This window comes from Aethalodelphis obliquidens, unplaced genomic scaffold (assembly GCF_003676395.1).
Source record: "Aethalodelphis obliquidens isolate GAN/ISIS:26980383/991018 unplaced genomic scaffold, ASM367639v1 scaffold27, whole genome shotgun sequence".
Lineage (NCBI taxonomy): Eukaryota > Metazoa > Chordata > Mammalia > Artiodactyla > Delphinidae > Aethalodelphis > Aethalodelphis obliquidens.
Genome location: NW_020837971.1, coordinates 5,524,886 through 5,550,232, shown reverse-complemented (window position 1 = coordinate 5,550,232; position 25,347 = coordinate 5,524,886). Strand labels below are relative to the sequence as shown.

At 39.0% G+C, this 25,347-nt stretch overlaps 1 protein-coding gene across 1 annotated transcript in view; it reads left to right on the top strand.

Moving 5' to 3' along the window:
• Window positions 1-25,347, top strand: part of FBXL13 (F-box and leucine rich repeat protein 13) — a 183,410-nt gene that overhangs the window by 26,406 nt on the left and 131,657 nt on the right. The window contains 3 exon segments of the mRNA XM_027123825.1: window positions 238-347; window positions 2,594-2,624; window positions 2,627-2,757. Of these exon segments, the coding sequence (XP_026979626.1) occupies window positions 238-347; window positions 2,594-2,624; window positions 2,627-2,757 (272 nt within the window).

The following is a 25,347-nucleotide window of genomic DNA, read 5'->3' as shown; positions in this document are numbered from 1 at the left end:
CTTGACATTTTATTGCATCTATTATATCTTAATTTATAAGGGCAAAGGTGATGTTTACAGGTTAATAAAGTCTCAGGAGTACTATCTACTGCTGTCAAAAGTAATTTCATATGTAATTAAAATAAAAAACTATCAGATGCAACATTGGTTCATATTATAAACATGATAGAATAGTAAACACTTTGTTTTTTGAGAGCAGCTTTAACTATATACAGTAATCTAATGCACTTTCTTCAGATACACTACTGCGGGTACAACAGATGTTCTACTGCTACAAGCTGATAATTATCCTAACTAAATGGAGGGATAAAGCAAGACATAAGTATAAAGAGAGAGAAGATGAGCTGGTATGGCATATTGGAAACAATTTTTTTAGAAACTGAATTTTGCTGTTACATTGATGTTGCCTCAGATAATAATGCTGTGTGGAAAACACTAAAGTCCTGAATATTATATATTTTTAATGGGGTCCTTGTTCTTTTAACTTAGTAATTTAAATGTCACCTCAGCTACCCAAAATATTTCCTAAAAAATTTTGTTGTTTCATTTGAACTATGAACATCAAGGAAAAATCTTTTTAACATTTTGTTTAAATTTATTGATAAAGACACCAAGATTGTTTGTTTAAGCAAGTGTTTAGGTGGATATAGATGTCTAAAGTGGAAGAGAAACTGTTTGATATGATTATAACAGAGAAATAAATGATAAAGACTAAATTTATTCTTTTCTAGATAAGATTAAATTGCTTTTTATTCTTTTTCAACATTCAATTTAATAAATTATAATACTAAATTATTTTTTAAACTACTAAATTGCTAAATTTAAAGGATCATTCTTAACTGGGACACCCATTAGGAATTAAATCAATCAAAACAGGATCCAAGCAAACTCCTCCAAACTTAAAAGTATCTCTAGTTTGCTTTAGCTATCAGTACAGTATATTATCATTTAATATTGTTTTAGAATATTCATAGTAACTAGTAGGAACAGACATAGAAACACGCTGGAACTTTTTGTAGTTACATTATTTAGTACGTAACGTTTTATTAATATTCTTTGAAATACAAAGTTGGGATAAATAGGAAAGAGAAAAATAGGAAGAAATTAACCCCCCTGTTTTATGGTTGCCCTGTGGAGGGGAAGATCAATGCCTCTCACCCCAGATTGTTTCAGATATTGACACTGACGATACTATGTATGTACCAAGAGAGTAAGAAAAGATTTATTACTCACATAATGCTTGAAACAGTGCTAGAGTCTGCGGAGGAGACTGAGACGCATAAAGCATTGATCATTCTTACTCTCTAGAAGTTTACCAACCCCTGGTATTGAACTGGTGTTCTTACCAGATGTCCTCTAGCACCTGCCTTTTGTGGACTACATTTTCAACGTTGCCAGTTAAATGGTTGTACTTTGGGTACCACTGTTTTAGTCTGGGCATTCTGTGTTTTCCACCACTTCTTGTACTAAGCTAATGTTTTGACCTGGCCCCTAGCCTGGCCATTGATTGTCTAATGGTGAAAAGGTAACTGTGCATGACCAGGCTGCCCCTTTTACATCCCCTTAAACTGAATATCCCTGAGAGCAGGCAGTATTGTTCTCTTAACCATCCCCATACACTGAGCACAATGTTTTGTAGTAGTTGATACATATTAATATATATGATAATAATATCCTCAATATAGATATGTATTAAATAGTTAGAGAAAATATTTTCTTTTAGCTATGTGGTATCTTGGCCTAACAATATTACTAGGCCAGTATTCACTAGGGTGGAGTGAGGAAGGCAGGTGTCTGCTGGGAGGAGAGGCAGGGAACACTTGTATGTGCTAGCTCTCCAATGTGTGCTCTTCCTTAGGCTCTAATATATCCATATATTACACCAAAATTGTGTGTGTGTGTGTGTGTGTGTTTGTATGGGTACAACACTTATTTACCCTTTGGGTGTTTTCTTGATTATGCAGTTTTAAGGAATGTATTGAAAGTTAAAATGGGGACTTCCTGTAATGATAGATTAGGCAGTTCTCCAAATTCTTTCCTTCTGACTCTCTCTTTTAAAAAATATTTATTTATTTATTTAGTTTTATTTTTAATTTATTTTTTTCATCTTTGGCTACACCATGTGGCTTGTGGGATCTTAGTTCCCCGACCAGGGATTGAACCCAGGCTCTGGGCAGTGAGAGCACAGAGTCCTAAGCAGTGGACCGCCGGGGAACTCCCCTAACTCTCCTTCTATAGCTCCATGCTAACCCTCACCCTTCCATGCCCCACATACCAGTTCTGGCATTACCAGAACCTTGACTCTCTGGGATTCCGCTTCCTCATCTCTAAAAGAGAAGGCTGGACCACATCTTCAAGGTGACTGCCTATGCCAATGTTGTATGACAACTGGTGGAAATGATCTATAATGGTGATTCAGAGACTACACATTATTACACATGCTCTGGACAATGATCATTTATATAATGACAATGATGATAATAAATAATGTTTAATTGGTGCTATGATTGTATCAAGCATTGTGTTTTACATGTATCATCTCATTTAATCCTTACAAGAGCTCCATGGAATTTGTAAATTATTTTCATGGCAGATGTTAAAGCATGAACTTCAATTTAAAAAATGGAGAAGTTAAAACTCAGAGTAAATTCTAAAGAAGAATACATTTCACCTGAACAAAATGTGTCTGAAGTCTTTCTTGTAGGTGAGATTCCTGAATTTGACGTTTCACAGTTACCCAAAAGAACAGTATTACAGGTTCGTATGAATTCATATCTTAACTAGTTATTTTCACAATGTTTGTTTAAAGAGTGGTTTTATGAACCTTGCATGAATGATGGAAGCCATATTTTGAAGGAAAATATTTTTTACAACTAGCTTTGGGCTATTTCATTTTTTGGAAGTCATCAATTTGGATGGCTGTAAATTGTTATAACAATCAAAAATGGAGAAATTAAAGCTATAGTAAATAAGAATGAAAGGAATGTCTTTCTTTCCTTCCTCCTTCAAGCATATATTGTCATTTAAGGTACAACAGATTTTAGATAACCCAATGCTTATCTTTTAATCACTAATCCCTAATCTTTTAATCTTAACGTTATACCTACACTCCAGAATATAAATGGGGCTTGTCATATTGCACCTTTCAGTTAGTTAAAATATTTATGCCTATCATCTTTCTTCCATAGATCATGAGTTCATAACAACAAGAATCATGTATCTGTAGCTTACAACTCATTGAATTGATCTCTGAAATACAAGCCATAATTCCAACTACTGGTTATATTCTTTCCTATTTTGATAAATAAGCCATTTCTACTTTGTGGGACTACCTGATAAATGGTGGAGGAGTTGTAAAATATCGTCTTATTCTGGTTGATGGCAGATTTACGTTATAAAATTCCATGTATTAAATCCATCCTTCTAAATGTAGAGACTTGAGCTCAAGTTATTTTGGGAAACAAGATATCTATACCTATATTTATATCTAATCTTGCACTTTATGTATGGCATAGAGTTAGGATGAGGACATTTTTGTCCACTGTTTCCTCTTTATAAATTGTCTGCTCATCTCTTGCTTGCTTTTAAATTGGAATTCTTATAATTTTCTTACCGTTCATAATAGCTCTTTATATACTGGTAATATTCACCCTTTTCCTGGAATGTATTTGAGATTTTTTCCCCTGCACTTGATGCTTGCTTTCAATTTTGCCCATGGAGTCTTTTGATGAGAGAAATTTTAAAGCTTTAAGTAACAGAGTCTATTACTGTTGCCCTAATTATTTCTCTTTTTGTGTCATATTAATGTCATTCTTAGCTATTTTTCTAAGCCATATCACACCCCTTCCTACACTTATGCAGCTGCTTTTTGTCTTTGAACTCCAACGTTTTGACTGCTGTTTCTTTATTTACATTGTAAGCAGCTGCATTTTTAATTTATTGCACATTATGCCTTAGAATAATTTTTTATCCCTCTACATATGATGTAAGAACCTAACAAGAGCATGCTTTCACTTCCCCCCTCCTGTGCTTCACGCTATTATTGCCATGCATTTTATTTCTATGTATTTATAAACCCTACATTAGAATTTATTTTTGCTTTAAACAGTCAATTATATTTTATTCAGCATGTATTTTTCATTTTTAGCAATCTCAAACAGAAAAGTTGCAAGTACAACACAAAGAACTTTTTTTCCTGAATGAGTTGGGAGTAAGTTGCTGACATGATGCCCTATCACCCCTAAATATTATTGGTGTATTTACTATAACAAGGGCATCCTCTTACAGTCAGCCATCAAAATCCTCGGACCTAATTTGGGTATCCCCAATTATCCCAATAATGTAAAAGGATGCAGTGCAGAATCACACAGAACAGTTGATTATCATGGCCCTTCCTCTCCTTTAGTCAGCCTTTCTTTAATTTTCATTCCCTTGACATGAAGATCAGGCCAGGTTTACTGTAGAAGTTCTCTCAATTTGAGCTTGTTTTATGTTTCCTCAAGAATAGATTCAGGTTCTGCATATTTCCTGGAAATACCACAGACATCATGCTGTGCTCTTCTCACTGCATCCTATCAGTGGCACAGATTTTGGATTTGCCCAGGATTGGTGATTTCACGGCGGCTGCTTGTTGAAAGTGGTGTCTGCTAGGCTTCTCCACTATTCAGTTGCCCCCTTTGTAATGGATGTGCATTTCGTGGGTAGGTACTTTACAATTATATAAATATACGCATTCCTCATCAAACTTTTAGTTTATTTATATCAGTATGGACTCATGGTTTTCTATTTTATTCAATGGGTTATAATCCATTACTATCACTATTTATTTTGGTGCTCAAATTGTTCCAGATTCAGTGGGAGTCCTTTCAGGTTGCCTTCTCTGTCCCTTTGATGTGTAACTATCATCCTCTGAGCACTTCCTTACTTTGTAGCACAGCATGATGTCCCAGGCTCCTCTTGTACTTTCCATGCTCCACCCTGGATAGGTCATTTCTCTAGGACTCTTTGAATCCTTTTTAATGGAGAATTGTACATAGGAATCAAGATTTGAACTCTATCTGTGTTCATCACCATTGAAGTGTTGCTTCTCCCATGCCTTCTCATTAGACAGAACTAGAGACTGTAAGTAGGAACACACATATACATATTTCCCCCCATATCTATGTACCTCTATATACCTAAAAAACCTAAACTAAACCTAAACTGTATGTGGATACTTCCAGGTCCAATTTAGCACCACAGGGCTCATACTAGTCTTCTCCTTTTACATATCTGCAATGTCCTTCTCCAACAGTGAGAATCCCAGCTCTCATTATTCATGTAGTTACTTATTTGATCACTCCCCCTGTGTGGAAGCAGTCACACACGTGGCTGCCACTGTTCCCTCCCTGTGTGGATACCTTCCTCATCCTGCTCAGGCTTTGACATTGCTTGCCATGCAGAGGCCCTCCTCATACTGCTTGGGCTCTGACATCCTGTGCCAGTTGCTTTTCCTCCTATGTAGTTGCCTTTCTAACTTTGTTTGGGCTAACATGCCCTGCACTGAGTACCTTCCTATGTAGATGCCCTCCTTACCCTACTCAGGCTCTGACGCTCCATGCACGGGCTGCCCCTCTTTGGGGATGCCCACCTTATACTGAGTAGGCTCTGTCACCACATGCCACCCTCCTCCCCCAATAGAGCCACTCTCCACATCCCACTTAGCTCCTGGTATGTTATACAGGGTTTCACTTCCTCGGTTCCCCCTCCTTGTCCTGCTCAGGTTCTGACATCCCACAGTGGCTGCCCCCTCCTTAGGGACTTCCTCCTCATTCCTTGCAGACTTCAACATCTTACATTATACTTCTATGTGGACGAATGCCCTTCTCAGTCTGCTTGTTCTCTGACTGTCTGTGCTGGGCAGATGTCCTCTTCTTGGGCTCCATCTACTCTGGGCTCTAGTATCCCACAGTGAGCCATGCTTCCTCGTTTGTCTTCCTTTTTCCACTGGGGCTCTGATATTCTACTCTGGGACATTCCTCCTTGGGGACACCCTCCTCACCTGTTTTGTGCAAGGAAGGCTGCTCCACTGAGTGGATGCTCCCCTTTATGTACCCTAGTTCTGATGCCCTGTTCTGGGCCAACAGAGCCCCTTCTGCGCCCCTTACCCTGGCATGGATGCCTGCTTTGCTTGGACCAATCTAATGGCTTTAAGACTGAATTGTATTGAAAGAAGAAAGCGAAAGGGTAGTGGAAGGGATTCATTATTTTTTTTAAATATAAATTTATTTTATTTTTGTCTGGGTTGTGTCTTCGTTGCTGTGTGCAGGCTTTCTCTAGTTGCGGAGAGTGGCGGCTACTCTTTGTTGCGGTGCGCGGGCTTCTCATTGTGGTGGCTTCTCTTGTTGTGGAGCACGGGCTCTAGGCAAGCAGACTTCAGTAGTTGTGGCTCGTGGGCTCTAGAGCGCAGGCTCAGTAGTTGTGGCGCACGGGCTTAGTTGCTCCGCGGCATGTGGGATCTTCCCGGACCAGGGCTCGAACCCGTGTTCCCTGCATTGACAGGTGGATTCTTAACCACTGAGCCACCAGGGAAGCCCAGGGTTCATTATCTTTTAAAGAAATTTAAAACTCAGAAAAAAGTATTTTCTATTTTTCCACAAATAGGTTGATTCTGGCCTTCTTTCTTTTGGTTTAGATTTGAGTTTTCATCTGGAACTATTTTCCTTCAGCATGAAGAACCTCCTTTAACATTTCTTGAAGCACAGGTCCGTCTGTTGGTGCTTAATTTTCTCAACTTGTATTTCTCTGAAAAAGTCTTTATTTTTACTCTGTTTCTGAGAGATTTTCTCTAGACATTGACTTCTAGACTGACAGGTTTTTTAAAATTTCATTCATTCCATTTAAAAGACGTCATTCCATTGTCTCCTGGATTGCATTATTTTAAATGAGAAATCAGTGGAATATTTTTTTCTTCCTTTGTATGTATGTGTCTTCTTTCTTGTTGCTTTGAAGATTTTTCTTTTTATTACTGAATCTTTAGCAATCTGATTTTGATATGCCTTGTAGTTTTCTTTGTGTTTATCCTTCTTGGAATTCATTGAACTCTTGGATATACATGTTTATATTTTTCAGCAAATTTGGAAAGTTTTCAGCCATTATTTCTTCAACTATTTTTCTGTCTTCTTCCTCTTTCTGGAACAACGATTACACATCTATTAAACAACTTAATATTGTCCCACATTTCATTGAGTTCCTGTTCATTTTTTAAGCCTTTTTTTTTCTTTCTGTGCTTCATTATGAATAGTGTTTATTGCTATGTCTTCAAGTTCAGCACAGTAAATATGCAACTGTCTTTAAAAAGCCATTAACTTCTGTTTAATTACTCACCAAAACTGGCAAAAAAAAAAAAAAAAAAGGCACCAACAATTTGCATAATAGATAGCCTGCAACATACTGCTGAATTTTGTAAGTAGGATGAACTTAGCATATTTTAAAATTCTTACTAGCTTTTGTTAACCTCATTTTTCTTCAACTACCTTAAAAGGGGCTAAAAATGCATATAGTCAATTCTGAGTTTAGAAACATCTCAGAAAGATGCAGAGAGGAATGGCACAATAAACGATAACTTCCTCATAATGTACAACAAGAAAATCATTGGTCGTTAGTGGCATTTGCCTAGTTTTATAGTAGGGATTTTTTTGTTTTTATTCACTGCCTCCCTCCAAAATAATTAAACAGTGTTTGTTTAGGGGAAAAAAAAAGTCAGTGTTTAATCTGCTATTAAGTCATTCCAGTGAATTTTTCACTATAGATATATTCATCTCTAGAAGTTTTATGTGGTTCATTTAAAAAATCTCCACTTCTCTCTCATTTTTCTTTGAAATCCTTGAGCATTTTTATAATAGCTGTTTTAAAGAACTTGTTTACTCGTTTTATTATCCCTGTAATTTCTCTGTGTGTTTACATTCTAAATTTTTCTCTTGGTTATGTGTTGTGTCAGATTTTCCTTCTTTACAGATATAGTAATTTTTTTATTATATGCTGGATGTTTAGTAAGTTACATTGTTGACTATATTATGTTGTTATTTTTAAGAAGTGTTGAACTGTTGTTTTTTTTTTTTTTGCGGTACGCGGGCTTCTCACTGTTGCGGCCTCTCCCTTTGCGGAGAACAGGCTCTGGACGCACAGGCTCAGCGGCCATGGCTCACAGGCCCAGCTGCTCCGCGGCATGTGGGATCTTCCCGGACCGGGGCACGAACCAGTGTCCCCTGCATCGGCCGGCAGACTCTCAACCACTGTGCCACCAGGGAAGCCCTTGTACTGGTTTTTGTAGTCAGTTAACTTACTTGAAGATAAGCTTCATCTTTTCTCAGCTTATACTTAAGCTTTGTTAAGGAAAGACTAGAATAACTTATACTCTAGGCTAGTTTTTCCTTACTCCTATCATGTGACCTTCCGGGGTCTTTACTGAACGCCCCAAGTGTTCTGTGGCATGTCTGTACTCTGATTTGTCTCAATTTGTAAATTTTCCAATCCCGTACGAACTATAGTAGTTGTTCTGCTTACAGATTCCCCGCAGATGTTTTGTCCCCAGTAGTCACTTTTTTGTTCAGCCTCATGGAGTGTCCCCTGCACACATATTGTTTAAAATGCAAAGATGCAAGGATCCCTATGCAGACTTCTCAAGCTATCTTTTCTGTGTAACTCCCACTTTTCCAGTACTTTGCTGATAAATTCCAGCAACCTCAACATCCTTGAATCCCACTGGGGTTCTATCTCCTTGGCTTAGTGAGACTGCCTGGCACTCTTTCTCTCACAAGCAGCCAAAAAATGTCTCCATGCAGAAAGCCTGGGCTATCATAAGTCTCATCTCATTTATTTTCCTTCTTTCACAGATCCGAATATTGTGATGACTGTTGCCCAACGTCTGAAAGCAGTTGTTTCACATATTTTGTCCATTTCTCTATAGTTATATATGGTGGGAAGGATAGTTTCGTACCATTACCTTATCATGGCTGGAAGTGGAAGACTGCTGATGGTTTTCCTGAGTGGTATTTAACTTCAGTCGCTCCAAACAATGCCTGTCTATCCTTCTATGGGTCTCTTCCTTCCATTTCTTAGAGAGACTGTTTAAGCTCTTATTTATGGACTAAATGTTTGTGTCCTCCCCTCCCCATTCCTGTGCTGAAGCCCTAACGTCCAATGTGACTGTATTTGGAGATAGGGCCTGTGAAGAGATGATTAGGGTTAAATCATGAGGTTGGGGTCCTAATCCAATAGGGTGGTTGCCTGTATAAGAAGAGGCAGAGACACCAGTGCTCTCTCTCCGCCATATGAGTACACAGCAAGAAGGCAGAGAAGAGAAAACTCCCACCAGGAACCAAACTGGACACAATCTTGATCTTGGACTTCCCACCATCCAAAACTATGAGAAATACACTTCTGTTGTTTAAGCCACCTAATCTGTGGTATTTTGTTATGGTACCCTGAGCAGACTATTACCACTCTTCAATTTTTCATGCTAAATCCCCCACTTCACTGCCCTTCACCTTCACTTTCCATCCTTCTTCACTGAGAAAATACATGCCATCAGGTAGGAACTCCTTCAACTTACTTCCTGACCCCTTTCCTCAATCTTGTTCTCCTGATCTCTGTACCCTCTTTTCAAATGTACCATCCATACCCATCTTGGCTTCCTTTTCTGTTCTAAGGGCATTTTGCCTATATAATGTAGAATATTTATATTAGATGTTTTTCTCTAATTTCTGCCATGGGTAGTGATGAAAGCTATTTTCAGGCCATTATTAATATCAGTTTTGAGTCAATAAGGAGTAGTCAACAGAAAGTTGCATAATGAACTTCAAATACAAGACAGTTTCTCAACATGGTTTTGTTGCCTGTTAGTCAAGGCACTCAATGGTATACACATACTAGATTATTCCTGGATGTCTAGGAGTATGTCTTATTCATATTATATTCCCTGATTTACAAGCACACAGAATATTTTAAAATATTTATCAAGTGAATGAATATGTCATTTAAGAAATTATACTGTGCTGCTCCAATTTAAGGTTAAGAAAGATGGTGCAGATCTAGAATAAAAACATCAAAGTTTTCCTCAGGCTGTTTCTTGTGCTTGTGACAGTCAAATCTCTAAACAATTATTGATGAATAGACATAAAAGGTAAGCTTTCAATAACTGAAAAATAATCCTAGGGCTGATTGAAACAGAAGAGAAAAGGCGTAAGGTTCTGAAAGATCTTTAGGTCTCAAGAACACAGCACCTTTCTTTTTATGGGCCTCCATACAGATGACTTAAGGAGAGCATAAAAACACTTAAGTGCCTAGTCTCAGAAGCTGACTGGATGCAAACACTTCAGTGTGCTTCAAAGTAGCTATTTTATGCACAACATTCTGGGTCTAGTAATTCTCTAAGGTATCAGCTTATACTGCCTTCACCTACCAATACAGGAAAACCTGACTGATAGTGGGGCTTAAAGAAATAAGGGCTTATTTTTTAGCTGTAACACAAAGTCCAGAGGAAGGCAATCCAGGGCTGGTCCTCCATAATGCCAATAAAAGTGGAAATTTTCTATCTTTTCACTCCACAGTCCTTAGTATCCTCTTGCTTATTGTCTCGTGGTTCCAATACGGCTACTCCTCTTCCAGCCTCATATTCATTCACCAGGCCAGGAGAAGGGGGAAAATCACAGTGGTAGAAGGCAAATGGTTCTCTACCTTTGTTTATTAGGAAAGCCAAAGTCTCCCCAAGACCCCACAGTCAAGAATTTCAGTGATGTGCTTTAGGTTAGAACTTTGTCACTAGGCCAGGTCTAACTGCAAGATTGCTATGGGCAGGAGGGGACTTTGAGTGGGGGATTGGGTGAGATAATTGGGCAATCAGCCTCACTGAAGGTGGATTTGAACTGCCAGTCATCAGACAGTATTTAAAAGGGCATTCCTCCTTGTCAGAAAAAAATGTTGGTTTCAGTGAAAAGCAAAATAACAATTACAACAGATAAGAAACAAGAAGATGTTTAAGAAGTCAATACATAGTTGCTGCAGAGGAACTCTGGTTTAATACTCTTCTGTCTTCCAGTTCAGAGAAACTAAAAATGCCAACTAATAAAGAACCACAGAACCCAGAGCCAGTAAACCACTTTATAATGTGATCCGGGCCCTAACAGAAACTTGTACATGGAAACTTCAACAGTTATGATGAGCTATGAACTTGCATCCTTTCTCATAAGAAGTCTTTTGGTTTGATAATATGATTAAAAGTCCAGGCATAGGGCTCAGGAGAACTAGGTTCATATCTTGCCCTAGCTACTCACTAGCAATACGACCTTGGGCAGTTTTAACCCTCTTGGCCCTTGATTTTTAAGACTTCTGCATTCTCATTACCCGGACAAAACTCTAAACTTACAGAGACGAGTTTATGTTGAATTAATTGACGTTTGGATTCACTTTGGAAAAATCTCATATCAGGATATGGGAAACATGTAGAATTACTGGGGATTTTGCTCAGGACAATGAAAATCATTGCCAGTTTTTGCATTTTAAATATTTCTTTATGATATCACGTCATGGGTTATGATCAGTCTTCCTGTCCCTCCTTCCACCCTAATTCTCACCCCCACCACTTTGTGGAATGATATTGAGCCCTTTGGGGATCAGATTTATAGAGTCTGTCAGAGTGCTCAAACCATAGCATGATCTAGAAAAGAACATAGAGATTTTTGTGCTGAGCTATTACCTTTTTCAGGAGGGACAGCTGAGGATCTGAGAAATTAAATGACATCCCCAAAGCCAGACAACTACAAAACTGAGACCAGAATCTGGTTTTCCTGACTACTTGGGTAAAATTATAGCCTCTATATCACTCTGGTTTTTCCTCTTGGAGAATTCTAAAGAAATAGAATAAGAATATATACACACACATATATATGTAATTATATTGATATATGTAAAATAATCATTTATAGTATGTGTACATATGAGTAAAATAATTGTGAAATAAAAAACAATAATTAAGAACCATTATATTCAAAATAGATAGCTAGTGGGAAGCAGCCACATAGCACAGGGAGATCAGCTGGGTTCTTTGCGACCACCTAGAGGGGTAGGATAGGGAGGGTGGGAGGGAGATGCAAGCGGGAAGAGATATGGGGATATATGTATACATATAGCTGATTCACTTTGTATAAAGCAGAAACTAACACACCATTGTAAAGCAATTATACTCCAATAAAGATGTTAAAAAAAAAGAACCATTATATTCAATACATCTGTTTAGTTGTACTACCCTTAAAAAAATACAAGAGTAACTTTTAAAAATTACTCAATCTTGACATGACACTAAAGCACAGAATTATTTTTGGAGATAGTCTCAAATTTTTCCCAATCAAATAAATTGTCAAGAATATCCATTAAAATGTACAGGTAATAAAAGAGTGAATTTATATAATGTTATAAAATTGGAAATTAATGATTCTAACACTCCTGTCTTAAACAGTTGTGTTTATTAAGCTTATTAACGCAATAGATTTGCAGAATTAATTTTTTAAATCATAGTTCTAAAATGGCATTTAATTTGGTGACTTCTCTGGTCAGTGAATTCTCAGGGACTTAAGAAACAACACATAAAAATGTAATGTGAGCTGGATCTAAACTTTAGTTTTTGGAAGTGTTAGTTTTCAAAATGGAGATTTGTATATTTAGACTGCCTAATGTTTTGAAGGAATAATTGAAAACAGCAATCAGTTTCAATTATTGTGATGCAATTTGAACCTAACTTGAAAAACTGTAGGCTTGCTTTTTAGGTTCAGTTGCATCAACTCATGAAAAGAAGTCAGGTTCTGTTTCACTATCATTTTCCTTAGTATCATTTACCCATTACGAAATGCTGCTTTGTTAGATGGTAGAGCTCATACACTATCAGTCAAACTCAGAGCTATTTGGGAGGTTTGGCAAAGATCATTTTCCATGAAAATGCAACTTTTTTTTTTTTTTGGTATGTGTGTAGTTTGACAAGCAATACAGAGAAAACCCTTATGTGGATGAATTTGGAAAGTCTAAATAATCTAGTCAAGTAATGCAGTTGTCCTAAAATGAAAAGTGTTTGATTAGTTTAATAATATAAGTAGTATCTTAGGGCTGTCTTTCATTTTAAACAACTGTAACTTTTTGTTTGTTTGTAAAAGATAATAGTGTGTGGACTTGCAAAGACTTGTAAAATCACCTTCAGATTTTATAGTGTGGATGACTCATCTCACTTGGGGAAAAATGTCCCTGGAAAAACGTTAAAACTTGTACCGTGTTGCAGGAGAGAAACCAGATGGTTCAGGCCTGTTAGATTAAATTACTTGGAATTCTAAAACAAAAGAGTAGTCTCAATGACTTTTTGAGTTTATGTTTTGATAACCTCAGAGGTCAGTCTGACCTCAATTCACTAAAGCAGAGTGGTTCCAAGTTTCTTAGGCATGCACTGTGTGAACTTCAGATAAGGGAGCTTCCAAAACCACAGGGCTCCATCAAAGAACTGTGTGTGTGTTGGCTCAATCTGTGGGGTGGGTGAAAAAGCAGATTAAGCTCAACATCTAAAAATTGCTTTAGGATCAGTTTATTTTGGGTATAAGATTGCTGTGCCCATAGACCTGGCTTTCATCACTTCAGCCCTAATCAGTAATGCTACCTAAATTAAGAAGTTTACAAATGATTTTGAAATAAAGTTTTCATGACTTTTAAATTGTAGAAGATGCTACATTAATTTTAGCAGGAACCACCCTTGCAAAATGATACATCATTTGTGAGATGAAAAACTACAGCACAGAAAGAGGCAGCTACATGGAAACTGAGAGTGTGCTCTGGAGTCTGGATAGCTGATTCCGTCACTAGCTGCATGACCTTGGGCATCTTGCTTAATTTTTTGTTTCTAAGCTGTCTCATTTGTAATGAAAGGATAATAATAATATCTCCTGCACTTGCTATTGTGAGGATTAAATGAGTTAATACACACAAAGTGCTTAGAACAATGCCTAGCACACGTAATTTCTCAGTAGAAGTTACTATTTTTAATATATTGAATTTAGATGGCTGAATGACAGGAAGCCACTGAAGAGAAAGTCAGGAAGACTGGATTCTACACGTAGCCCTGCTGGCTCTGTCAGCTTGCTGACCTCCCACAGGGCATCTACATTCTCTTACCCTCAGTTTAAAGACTTTGAAAATTCCCAGCAAAAAGTACATATGTATTCGGAGTTTCTTCTGTAAAATGAGGGTGGGCTAGATAGCTTTTAGGATCACTTCCAGCTTTAAACACCTATGACTCTTGGATGAAAACAAGCATCCCAGTAGAGGAAAATGTAAGAAGTGAATGCAGAAAATCCTACAGAGGGCTTTGCCCGTGCTCATATCCCATAGGGAACTCTTCTCCATCTGCTGTTAGTTTGACTAGGTCTCTGTTTACGTCTCAGAATGTTCCCCATTGGAAAGCCCTCTCCTGATTACTCAATCTAAAATCAATCTTTGCTCTAAGGCCTGTTCTTTTCCTTCATAGCACTTCTCATTGTACATAACTATTATTTTTTAATAGTGTTCTTGTTTTTTTGGTTTTTTTTTTTTTGCGGTACATGGGCCTCTCACTGCCGTGGCCTCTCCCGTTGCGGAGCACAGGCTCAGCGGCCATGGCTCATGGGCCTAGCCGCTCCACGGCATGTGGGATCTTCCCGGACCGGGGCACGAACCCGTGTCCCCTGCATTGGCAGGTGGACTCTCAACAGCTGCGCCACCAGGGAAGCCCAGTGTTCTTGTTTTTTCTGTCTGTCTCTCCCAGTAAATTGTATGCTTTTGGGGTTTTGGAATTACATCTGTTTTGATTACTTCTGTTGACCTAAAACAAATATACTATCAGGCAATTCTCCAGCAAAGATGTGTTTATTCAGGAGCAGAAGAGAATTGCAGTTGGAGGTCTGTAACCATTATGAGTCATGCGCAAGTCCCCCAATGGCAAGGGAAGGAGAGTGCTTTTATAAGAAGGAAAAGGAAGTTGGGAGGGCTAAGTAAACAAAGATCCCATGGCTTCTCACTGCCTGAGTCTTTGCCATGGAAAGAAGAGTTCTTCCTGTTGGGCTCTGCTATCCTTGCAGGTGTAAGAGTTCTCCTTTCTGGTCTCCCAAATCTATTTAATTGAAGTTTCTGTTTATTGATTTTTTACATTTCTTTATCCTCAGCACCTAAGAGGTTGGCACAAGCAGGTGCTCCATAAAGATTTTATTTTATTTATTTAATAACTATGTTGAATGCCTACAATGTACAAGGCTTTGTTTTAGGTATTGGGGAAATAGTGGTGGATTAGACAAATACCTTGCTCTCAAGGGACTTATATTTTAGGGTGAAGAATCAGATAGCAAACAAGGAAACATACACAAGGACATGTCATATAGAATTAAATGCTAAGAAGAAAATATGTCAGGGTAAAAATGAACACCTTTACTAAAAGGAACAACAAAAGCAAAGGTGGGGATGTAAATTGTTGCAGCCACTATGAAAAACATCGAAGTTCCTCAAAAAATTAAAAACAGGACTACCATATGATTCAGCAATTCCACTTCTGGGTATTTATCTGAAGGGAACAAAAACACTAACTCAAAAAGATGCCCCCTGTTCACTGCAGCATCATTTACAATTAGCCAAGACATGGAAACAACCTGAGTATCCATCGACAGATGAATGGATAAAAGAAAATGTGATATATCTATATATCTATATCTATCTATATATCTATATATCTAGATATATCTATATATCTATATCTATATATAAAGACCCAACCCTTAGTTGGGTCTTCCAGCATCTATTTTTGACCTTGACCTTCCAACTCATTCTTCATTTGCCCACCAGAGATGTCTTTCTAAAGTCACATTTATTCATGTTACTTTCCCACTTAAAATCTCTCCTTGACTCCCCATCGGCTCTAACATTGCCCACAAAGCCCTTTCTGTCCCCCTAATTACCTTTCAGCTTCATTCTCCACCATTTCTCCACAGGAATCTTTGGCTCTAGCTATACTGAGTTACCTAGTCTACTACTCAAGTATAAGACATTCTCTCCAGCCATTATGCCCTTTCTGTATAGGGTCCCCTTCTCTTTGACTGGCTCACTCCTGTCTAGGCACAGCTCAGATGTCATCTTTTCCAGAAAGGCTACCTTTGATCTTCTGTCCTCTCCCTTAGTCTTGATTAGTTACTCTTCTTATGTGTTCCCAGAGCCCCTGAAGCATTTCTTACTGTCTGTTATAACTGTCTATTTTCTGTTTTCCTCTTGGACTGTAAGTGCCTTGAGGACAGGGACAGTGGCTTACATGCTTTGAATTCATAACCCCTAGATGCTCAATAAATGCTGGTTGAATAAATGAATGGGAAATGATTTTTCCCCTTTCAGCCCCACCGCCACAAACTTGGTCTCATTCCCAGGAATTTCTTAATCATCAAATCCAATAGCTTATGCTCACTTCTTCCCTGTTCTTTGAGTAGCATTTGATTATGCTTCTTTTTTGAAATGCTCTTTTTTTGGAGGGGGGTGGTTCTATGGCATGACACGTCCTAGTCGTTTTCTCTGGGAATTATTTCTTGGTCCTCATGTTAGGTTTCTCGCTCTTCCCTCTCCCCCAGCTTCCTCACAGCACCTGTGGATATTGACCTTGGCCCCTTCTCTTTTCTCCATACTCTCACTAGATCTTGGCGATCACAGATTTTCAAACACCACTTGGCTATGTCAGTATGGATTTGCAATCATGATAGGGATGTTTTCAACTTCCCTACCATTTGGGAACTTTAACCTTTTAAATCTCAATGAATATGAGGCCAGTTGTACTTTTGATGTGCTGCAAAGTTGGGAGAGTGAACTGGTGTGGGGGGAAGAGAAATTTAATTTTAGATTCATTGAATTTGAAATGTCAACTGGACACTAAGTTAGAAGATCCTAGAAGTATCTGAGAAGTCATTAAGTCACAGAATCCTACATTTAGAACAACTTCTGAGTTATATGGTCTAACATTTCCCCCAGGACGGTATTCCTCAGAGATACTGTTAGAGTCTTAGGGGACAATATAATAATACCCTCTTCCTTGTCTGAGTTTGGAAACAGTTGGGAAGTAGACTGCTGGAGAGCTAAATATTATCTGATATAGATATAGATGGTAGGAAACCATGGCTTAAGACATTGATTGACCAAGGTGACTTGCTAGTACTTTACACCTGGATCAGACAGACTTACCCTCAGTCACTGCACAGCCTGGACTACTGCACCCCTCCCTCAGGCTGCTGAGGGCAGCCAGGATGCATGCATTTGCTTTTGAGTCAGGGCAGAGTGGACCGGGAGCTGAATTGTAGGCCTGGTTATTTCTCCAAAATTCGCCAGTCAGGTAACATCCCTCCTCTTCTCCTGGGGAGATGGGAGGGGTGGAGACAGAGCCCTGGAGTGTTACTGAAGTGCTTTCGGATGGGGATATGAGGCCAAGAAAATGAAGCATCTCCAGGAATAGTAATGTGTATCCAGCCTCTGGTCTAACGCTTTCTGTGCTTGAGAGGCTGTTGACTTTGGGGTGCATTCTGTTCCCTTTCGGGGAGGAGTAGGTATGTAATTAGCAAGTTGTTTCTCATATCAAAGCAGAGAAAGCAGCTTCCCAAGCACCCTTTGTCCCTAGTTCTTTCTGCTGCATCCACAAGGAATAAGAACAAATTTGTCAATTATAAAACATAGCTATGATTTTATTTTCTAGTACTTATGTGGTTACAAATTCCCAGTTCAGTCAACTGTTTATTCTTCTCTCACAGTTTCTAGTCTCAACTCTTCCCCCCTCCACTCCTGCTACTATCTTGGTTGCCATTTTCTGAGAATTCTCTATTTGTAGGTCCCTCATAGAGTGGTATGGACCATGTTTTCTCCCCACCCTGAATGGGCCCAACTTTCTAAATACAGGGGAGCTCTCCAGGTAATCGGTGGCCTGGATCGCTCTGTACTTTTATACTCAGCTCCCTCCTTATCCTGGTCCTGAGGTTTCCCTTCAAGTAGCAGTGTGAGAGAAAACGACACTAGACTCATGTGACTTACTACTCAACACTGAGTCAGATGAGAATCAGTGGGAGTAGCAGCACCCAGGGTGGGTCTTGTGCACCCAGGTTCAAGTTAATCCTTTTATATGGAAAGCTCTGTCTCCCAGATAGAGATACCCAGGTCATTTAAGGCTCTGACCAGTTATGGTTTTATTCAGAGCTTGAGGATTTCCTCATAATGCTGTTTGCATCATGAAGGCATCCTTTGCCAGAGTGATAGGGTGTGGAGAGTGCACCATGCTGAGATCCTCAGCCCCATGGGGTCTGATCCACACTGTGTTCCTGGCTGCTGTTCCTTCTGTGGTTAAAAAATATAAATCACTCCATATTCCTGCCTCTGCCCCTTCGTTTTGTCTTTCTAATTTCCATAGAACATGGCTTATCAGTTTGGTTTTTCCTGAGCCTTCTAATTTATCTTCTATTTTCACTACCTAATTTTTTAAAAATTTAATTTTATTTATTTTTTATACAGCAGGTTCTTACTGGTTATCTATTTTATACATATTAGTGTATGCATGTCAATCCCAATCTCCCAATTCATCACACCACCACCAACTAACTCCCCGCCACGTTCCCCCTGCTGTCCATACGTTTGTTGTCTACATTCGTGTCTCTATATCTGCCCTGCAAACCAGTTCATCTGTACCATTTTTCTAGGTTCCACATATAAACCTTAATACATGACATTTATTTTTCTCTTTCACTACCTAATCTTGATGCCTGCCTGCTTCTCTTCTCCTATGCAATGGCTGTCTCCTCCAATCAGTACTTCACACTCAACAGTGCCAAAGTTAGAAGAAATATTCCAAGTGTGATTTGATCAGGGCAGCATCCAGTGCAAGTATCACCTCCCTTAAAATGGACATTCCTGAAGCCCATCTTTGCTCCCACTTTTCCACTGAAGTTGTGCTAGCTAGACTCTCCACTGACCTTCAACAGCTGATGAAAATGTTATGACTTTATTGACCTTTCTGTGACCTGACATGGATGACAACTTCTTTAACATTAAACCTCTCTGTAAATGCAAATCAAAACTACAGGGCTTCCCTGGTGGCGCAGTGGTTGAGAGTCCGCCTACCGATGCAGGGGACACGGGTTCGTGCCCCGGACCGGGAGGATCCCACGTGCCACGGAGTGGCTGGTCCCGTGAGCCATGGCCGCTGGGCCTGTGCGTCCGGAGCCTGTGCTCCATGGTGGGAGAGGCTGCGGCGGTGAGGGGCCCGCGTACCGCAAAAAAAAAAAAAAAAAAAGTCTACAAATAACAAATGCTGGAGAGGGTGTGGAGAAAAGAGAACCCTTCTACACTGTTGGTGGGAATGTAAGATGGTGCAGCCACTATGGAGAACAGTATGGAGGTTCCCCAGAAAACTAAAAACCGAATTACCATATGATGCAGCAGTCCCTCCTAGGCATATATGCAGACAAAACTGTAATTCAAACAGATACATGCACCCCTATGTTCATAGCAGCACTATTCACAATAGCCAGGACATGGAAACAACCTAAATGTCCATCGACAGATGAATGGATAAAGAAGATGTGGTACATATATATAGTGGAATACTACTCAGCCATAAAAAGGAATGAAATAATGCCATTTACAGAAACATGGATGCAACTAGGGATTGTCAACTAAGTAAAGTGAGTCAGAAAGAGAAAGACAAACACCATATGATATCAGTTATATGTGGAATCTAAATGATACAAATGAACCTATCTATGAAACAGAAACAGAATCATGGACAAAGAGAACAGACTTGTGGTTGCCAAGGGGCAGGAGGGTGTGGGAGGGATGGAGTGGGAGGTTGGGGTTAGCAAATGTAAGCTTTTATGTATAGAATGGATAAACAACATGGTCCTATTGTATAGGACAGAGAACTATATTCAATATCCTATGATAAACCATAATGGAAATGAATATTAAAAATGTATATATAAGTGAATCATTTTGCTGTACAGCAGAAATTAACAGAATATTATAAATCAACTATACCTCAATTAAAAAATTATTGAAGAAAAATCTCTCTTTAAACTCAGCCTCAGTGACAACACTCCCTCCTGGTTTTCTGTCCACCTCTCTGAACATTCATTTTAAGATTCCTCTAGAGATAATGTGTTCCTATTCACTTCTTATATGATAGTATTTGTAAAGGCTACATCACTGCTTCTTTGATCTTCTCATTCCATCCTCAATCTCTGGGTGATTTCAAAGACATGCTTTAGGTTATATGCTGTTTACTCCTGACTTTCAAATCTATAAATCTCCAGCCAGCTTTCTCTTCTGAGATCCAGGCCACTATCAGCAATACCTGCTGAGCACCTCTATCTGAATGTTCCACAGAATCTCCCCCTAGCTTGTCTAACTTAAAAACATCACCTCCCTACTGCCGTTGGGGGACTTCTCCCCACCCCTCCATATTCCTGGCCTTTCTTGGTAAACAGCATCATCACTTGTCACCCAAATCTTAACTGTGAGGGTCATCCTAAACTTCCCCTTTTATTTTTATTCTCCACATCCAATTAGTGATTAGCAAATGATACCCATTCAAGATGTTTTTCCACGTAAGAATAAAAATATAAAATGGGATTCACATTTTTTTCAAATTTTGCCATAGAATGGGTCTCATTTTTATTGCACTATTTTAAAACCACAGAATTCATATTTGTATAAAATGCAACCATACCACACTAAGAACTATGTTAGGGTTTTTACCACAAGTTATCTCATGTAATTCTCCTAAAAGCTTTGTGAATTTGGCATTATTTTTTCTTTTTTGCAAAAAAATGAAATGATGCTTGGAAAGTAGGTTAAATCGCAGTGGTATGGTTGGGATTGGTCTGAGTCTGTCTGACTGAACAAGTACTTTAAACTTTGTAGAGTGTGAGTTATACTCCCTAATATTTGGATGAAAATAAATGTCATATTTATTTATTCCCCTATGTCAGGTCCATCTGCTACATGTCTCCACCCATTTGGCAGCCAGTAAAGTCAATCTCAATCATGACATGTAATCCTAATCCCCCTTGGCCCCTGCTCCTTGGTTGTGCAAGAGTCTTAGAGGTCTCTTAGAGCCCAAGAACCCAAGAAGAGCACTGGACTTGAGCCCACTAAGTCCAGTGCTGGCCACCACACCTGTGCTTCCTAAGTTGATTCAGTCCCTTGAAGGCAGGAGGCTCCACAGTTTCTGAACCAAGCTTGGGCACAGGGATTTTTACCATGGCGTTCAAGGCAGGCTTTTTAGTGGTCAGTTGCTTCAGAGGGCTCCCATTAGGGGGTCTGTCACCTCTTAGGAGGGTTGGCATGGGAATGCAGCACAGATGTCTGCCATAAGCTCCCATTCTTTCCCTAAGTGGTGAAATCAGGAATTGAGATAGGGTATGTTTGAATCTAAGTCTTGTTTTTTCATCTACTACATCATAATGCCTATCCTTGAACTTGTGTTGAACAAAAATGCTGAGGTCTTTTTTATCCGAACTGCTGGCCAGCAGTTTTACCTTATGTCACTGCTATTCTCAACCTAAACACAGCAGTTCCTGTTATTCCTATTCAAGTTCATCTTGTTGATTTTGGTTCTAATTCCAATATTCAGTGAGTTAGCTATGTCGTACAGCCTGTGGAATTCACTGCTTTTATAAACATGATGCTTACAGTCTTATCAATGGTGAAAAAATGTTGAACAAAAATCATGTCTACTCTTCCTTTCTGGGGCTCATGCTGCTGCCCTGAGCTGTTAAGATGTCTCTCTGGCTTTGCTTTTTTTGTGTTTTTTTTTTGTGGTACGCAGGCCTCTCACCGTTGTGGCCATTCCCGTTGCAGAGCACAGGCTCCGGACACGCAGGCTCAGCGGCCATGGCTCACGGGCCCAGCCGCTCCGCGGCATGTGGGATCTTCCTGGACCGGGGCACGAACCCGTGTCCCCTGGATCGGCAGGCGGACTCTCAACCACTGTGCCACCAGGGAAGCCCGCTTTTCTGTGTTTTTAAAATCAGTTTTCTATCCATATTTTCCCCCTTCCCACAAGACCCTGTATTGTATGGAAAGTGGGCGTGGTTTATATGCTGGTGGGACACTTAACCAGGATCACGACCACCAGGGTGGTGCTAGTTCTGGGTGGAGTGAGGGGAAGACTGTTCCATAGCTGATTGTGGTAAAGAATGGTCTTCAGAGGATTTGGCCAAACAGCCACAGCCAGGCCAGGTAGTGAGCATGAAAGAATTCCCATCTGGTGAGAGTCCTGCAGGTGCGTAGAACACAGGGATCGGGGTATGGCAGCTGTCAACATGTGGTGACCATGGCAACACGCAGGTGATGAGGGACAGGTGGTCAGGCAGACACTGAGGGTCTGTATACAGAGCTAAGGGACCAGAACAAGCAATGGAGGACCCCAATTCAGGTGAGGGTTGCCAGAGTTAGCAAGTAAAAATACAGGACGCCCAATTAAATTTAAATTTCAGGTAAAGTTTTCCTTTTCTTTGTACTATAACTTTGTCCTGTACAATATGTGGCATATACTTATAATAAAAATTTATTAGTTGTTTATGTAAATTCAAATTTAATTGGGCATCCTGTATTTTATGTAGCAAGCCTAATCCAGGTAGAACTGGAAAATGGTGTAGAGTTAGGTCCCTCTATCTTTAGACTAGGATAACCATGGACACATAACAGGGGTCTTCTAAGAATTAAAATGAAACGCCTAGCACAGAAGAAGTGCACAATAAATGTAAATGTCCTTTCCACCTTCACACAAGCTTCTTTCCCTTCTTATTGAAAGTCTAGCATTAAAATTTTGATTAGGTAGTTGTCATAAATAAAATATCATATAAGCCGTAAGAATGAATAAACTCTTTGAGGGAGAGAATTTTTAAAAATTTGCTGGTGCCAAAGGGTGAGCCTTGGGAAATACCCATGATTTAAGAAAAGGCAGGGAAGCCAACTGGGGACTGTTATGGTTAATTTTATGTGTCAACTTGAATGGGCCATGGGGTACCCAGATATTTGGCTAATCCTTACTTCTGGGTGTGTCTGTGAGGATGTTTTTGGATGAGATTAACATTTGAATTAGTACACTGAGTAAAGCAGATGGCCCTCCCCAGTGGGAGTGGGTATCATCCAAGCCATGGAAGGCTGAATAGCCAGCTTGCCAACTGCAGATCTTGGACTTCTCAGCTTCCATAATTGTGGGAGCCAATTACTTACAGTGTGTGTGTGTGTGTGTGTGTGTGTGTGTGTGTGCGCGCGCGCGTGTGTGTGTGTGTGTGTGTGTGTGTGTGCGTACATATGTATATATCCTATTGTTTCCCTAGACTAATAGAAAAATGGAGAGAGCAGAGAACCAGGGTGGAGAGTCAGGGAAAAACCAGGATAATGAGGCATCTTGGAAGCTGTGAGAATAGAGAATTTACATTAAAAAAACAAAAATGAGGTTCACAGTAAATGGTTAATGTCACTGTCTTTCTGGAGATAAAAGAAGGTCCTAAAGAAAAAAGTTCTTGACTTCAGTTTCTAAAAGGGTAATATTTGTTAAATCTGATTAATGGATATGTGCTTATTATTAATTTCTTTCTTCCTCTAGATGCTTAAATGTTTCATAATATTTTACTTTGCTTTGATCTGAAGTTCCCAAACTTATTTGGTCACATAATTATTTTTTCCTACCAAATATTTTTTAATATTTTAAGTAACACTTGTGGAAATATTGGTCTATATGTCCCTGGGATCTAACTCTTGAATGTCAGGCTATAACCACCAAACCGTAGTTCAGACCCATATGGAACTTATACCCAAAACAACGTTTTGACTTTTAATGGCATTTGGGAATCATAGTAGAATGTTTTTTAGGATACTGTCTTCTAGAGAGCATATGTCTCCTTTGAGAATAAGTTTAAGTTAGGGAGAAATAGAAGAAAGATACAGAGTGAAAAACACAATAATTTATTATTTTCCCTTAAGATTCTATATACATGAGAAGAAGCTCACAGTTAAGTTTTTAGAATATCTACCATTTTATACATCAGAAATATTGCATTAAAAACAAAAATAACTTCTCTAGAATGTCCTACTTTGGGTAAGCAGAACAAGATAGTTGCTACGAGTGGTCCAGGAATTGAAATAATATTTAAATTTTTTAAAGATTAAGTTTAAATAGAACATGCAATTTAGCCATGGAAGCAGATTAACTGTTAAGTGTTCTACTCTTGGGAGTTCTATTTCTAATGGGATATGGTTAAATTTTCCTCTGTTTGGAAGGGAAGGTGTTGTTATATTTTTTGACATTAGACGTTGTGCAAAAAGGAATGGTTAGTTTAAACAGGGAACAGAAAACTCTTGACCTCGTACTGGCAAAGTTCCATTTTGATTTTGGATGAGGAGAATGACTTCATTAAACAATTGAGGTTTACTTTCGAACAAATTTTTTCTTCAAGTAAATGGGTGTTTGCAGAATTTTGACACAAATATCTCTTAGGAGAATTTGTCAGCAAAATGATGAAAGTCTTTTCATACTGTCAAGTAGTTTATGATTGGAAAATGTCTAATAATTATGAGGCTTTGGAAAATATTCAAAATAGAGGTTATATGGTGAGGATTAAAATTTATGCTGAAAGGTGTTTTATGACTCATTCTATTCTAGGCAGGTGGCAGTCAGGTGAGAACAATATATCATTCTAGAATGGGGTAAAGTTTCAGTGGAAATTGTGTAGGGAAATTAATCCTAAATGTAGAAAATCAAAGTATGAATCTGAGCTCTGGATAACTGTGTGTTATGGACTGAATGGTTGTGCCCCTACCAAATTCATACGTTGAAGTATTAACTCCCAACGAGATGGTTAGGAAGTAGGATCTTGGGGAGATAATTAGGTTTAGAAGAGGTCATGAGGGTAGATCCCCCATAATGCGATTGCTGCCCTTAGAAGAAGACGAAGAGACACCAGAGCTTCCTTTCTTTACCATGTGAGGACACAACAAGAAGGCAGTTGTCTACAAGCCAGGAAAAAAGCCCTTACCAAGAATCAAATCTGCCAGTACTTTGATATTGGACTTCCCAGCCTCCAGAACTGTGAGAAATGTCTGTTGTTCAAGCCACTCAGTCTACGGTATTTTGTTAGAGTAGCCTGAGCTGACTGAGACATTGTGTAATCTACAGCACGTAATTTAATCTCTTTGATCTTCAGTTTCCTGATTTGTATAATGGGGATAAAGCTGATGTGAACTAGAATGTTTGTGAATGAGCCTACCAATACTAAACATGACTAAACC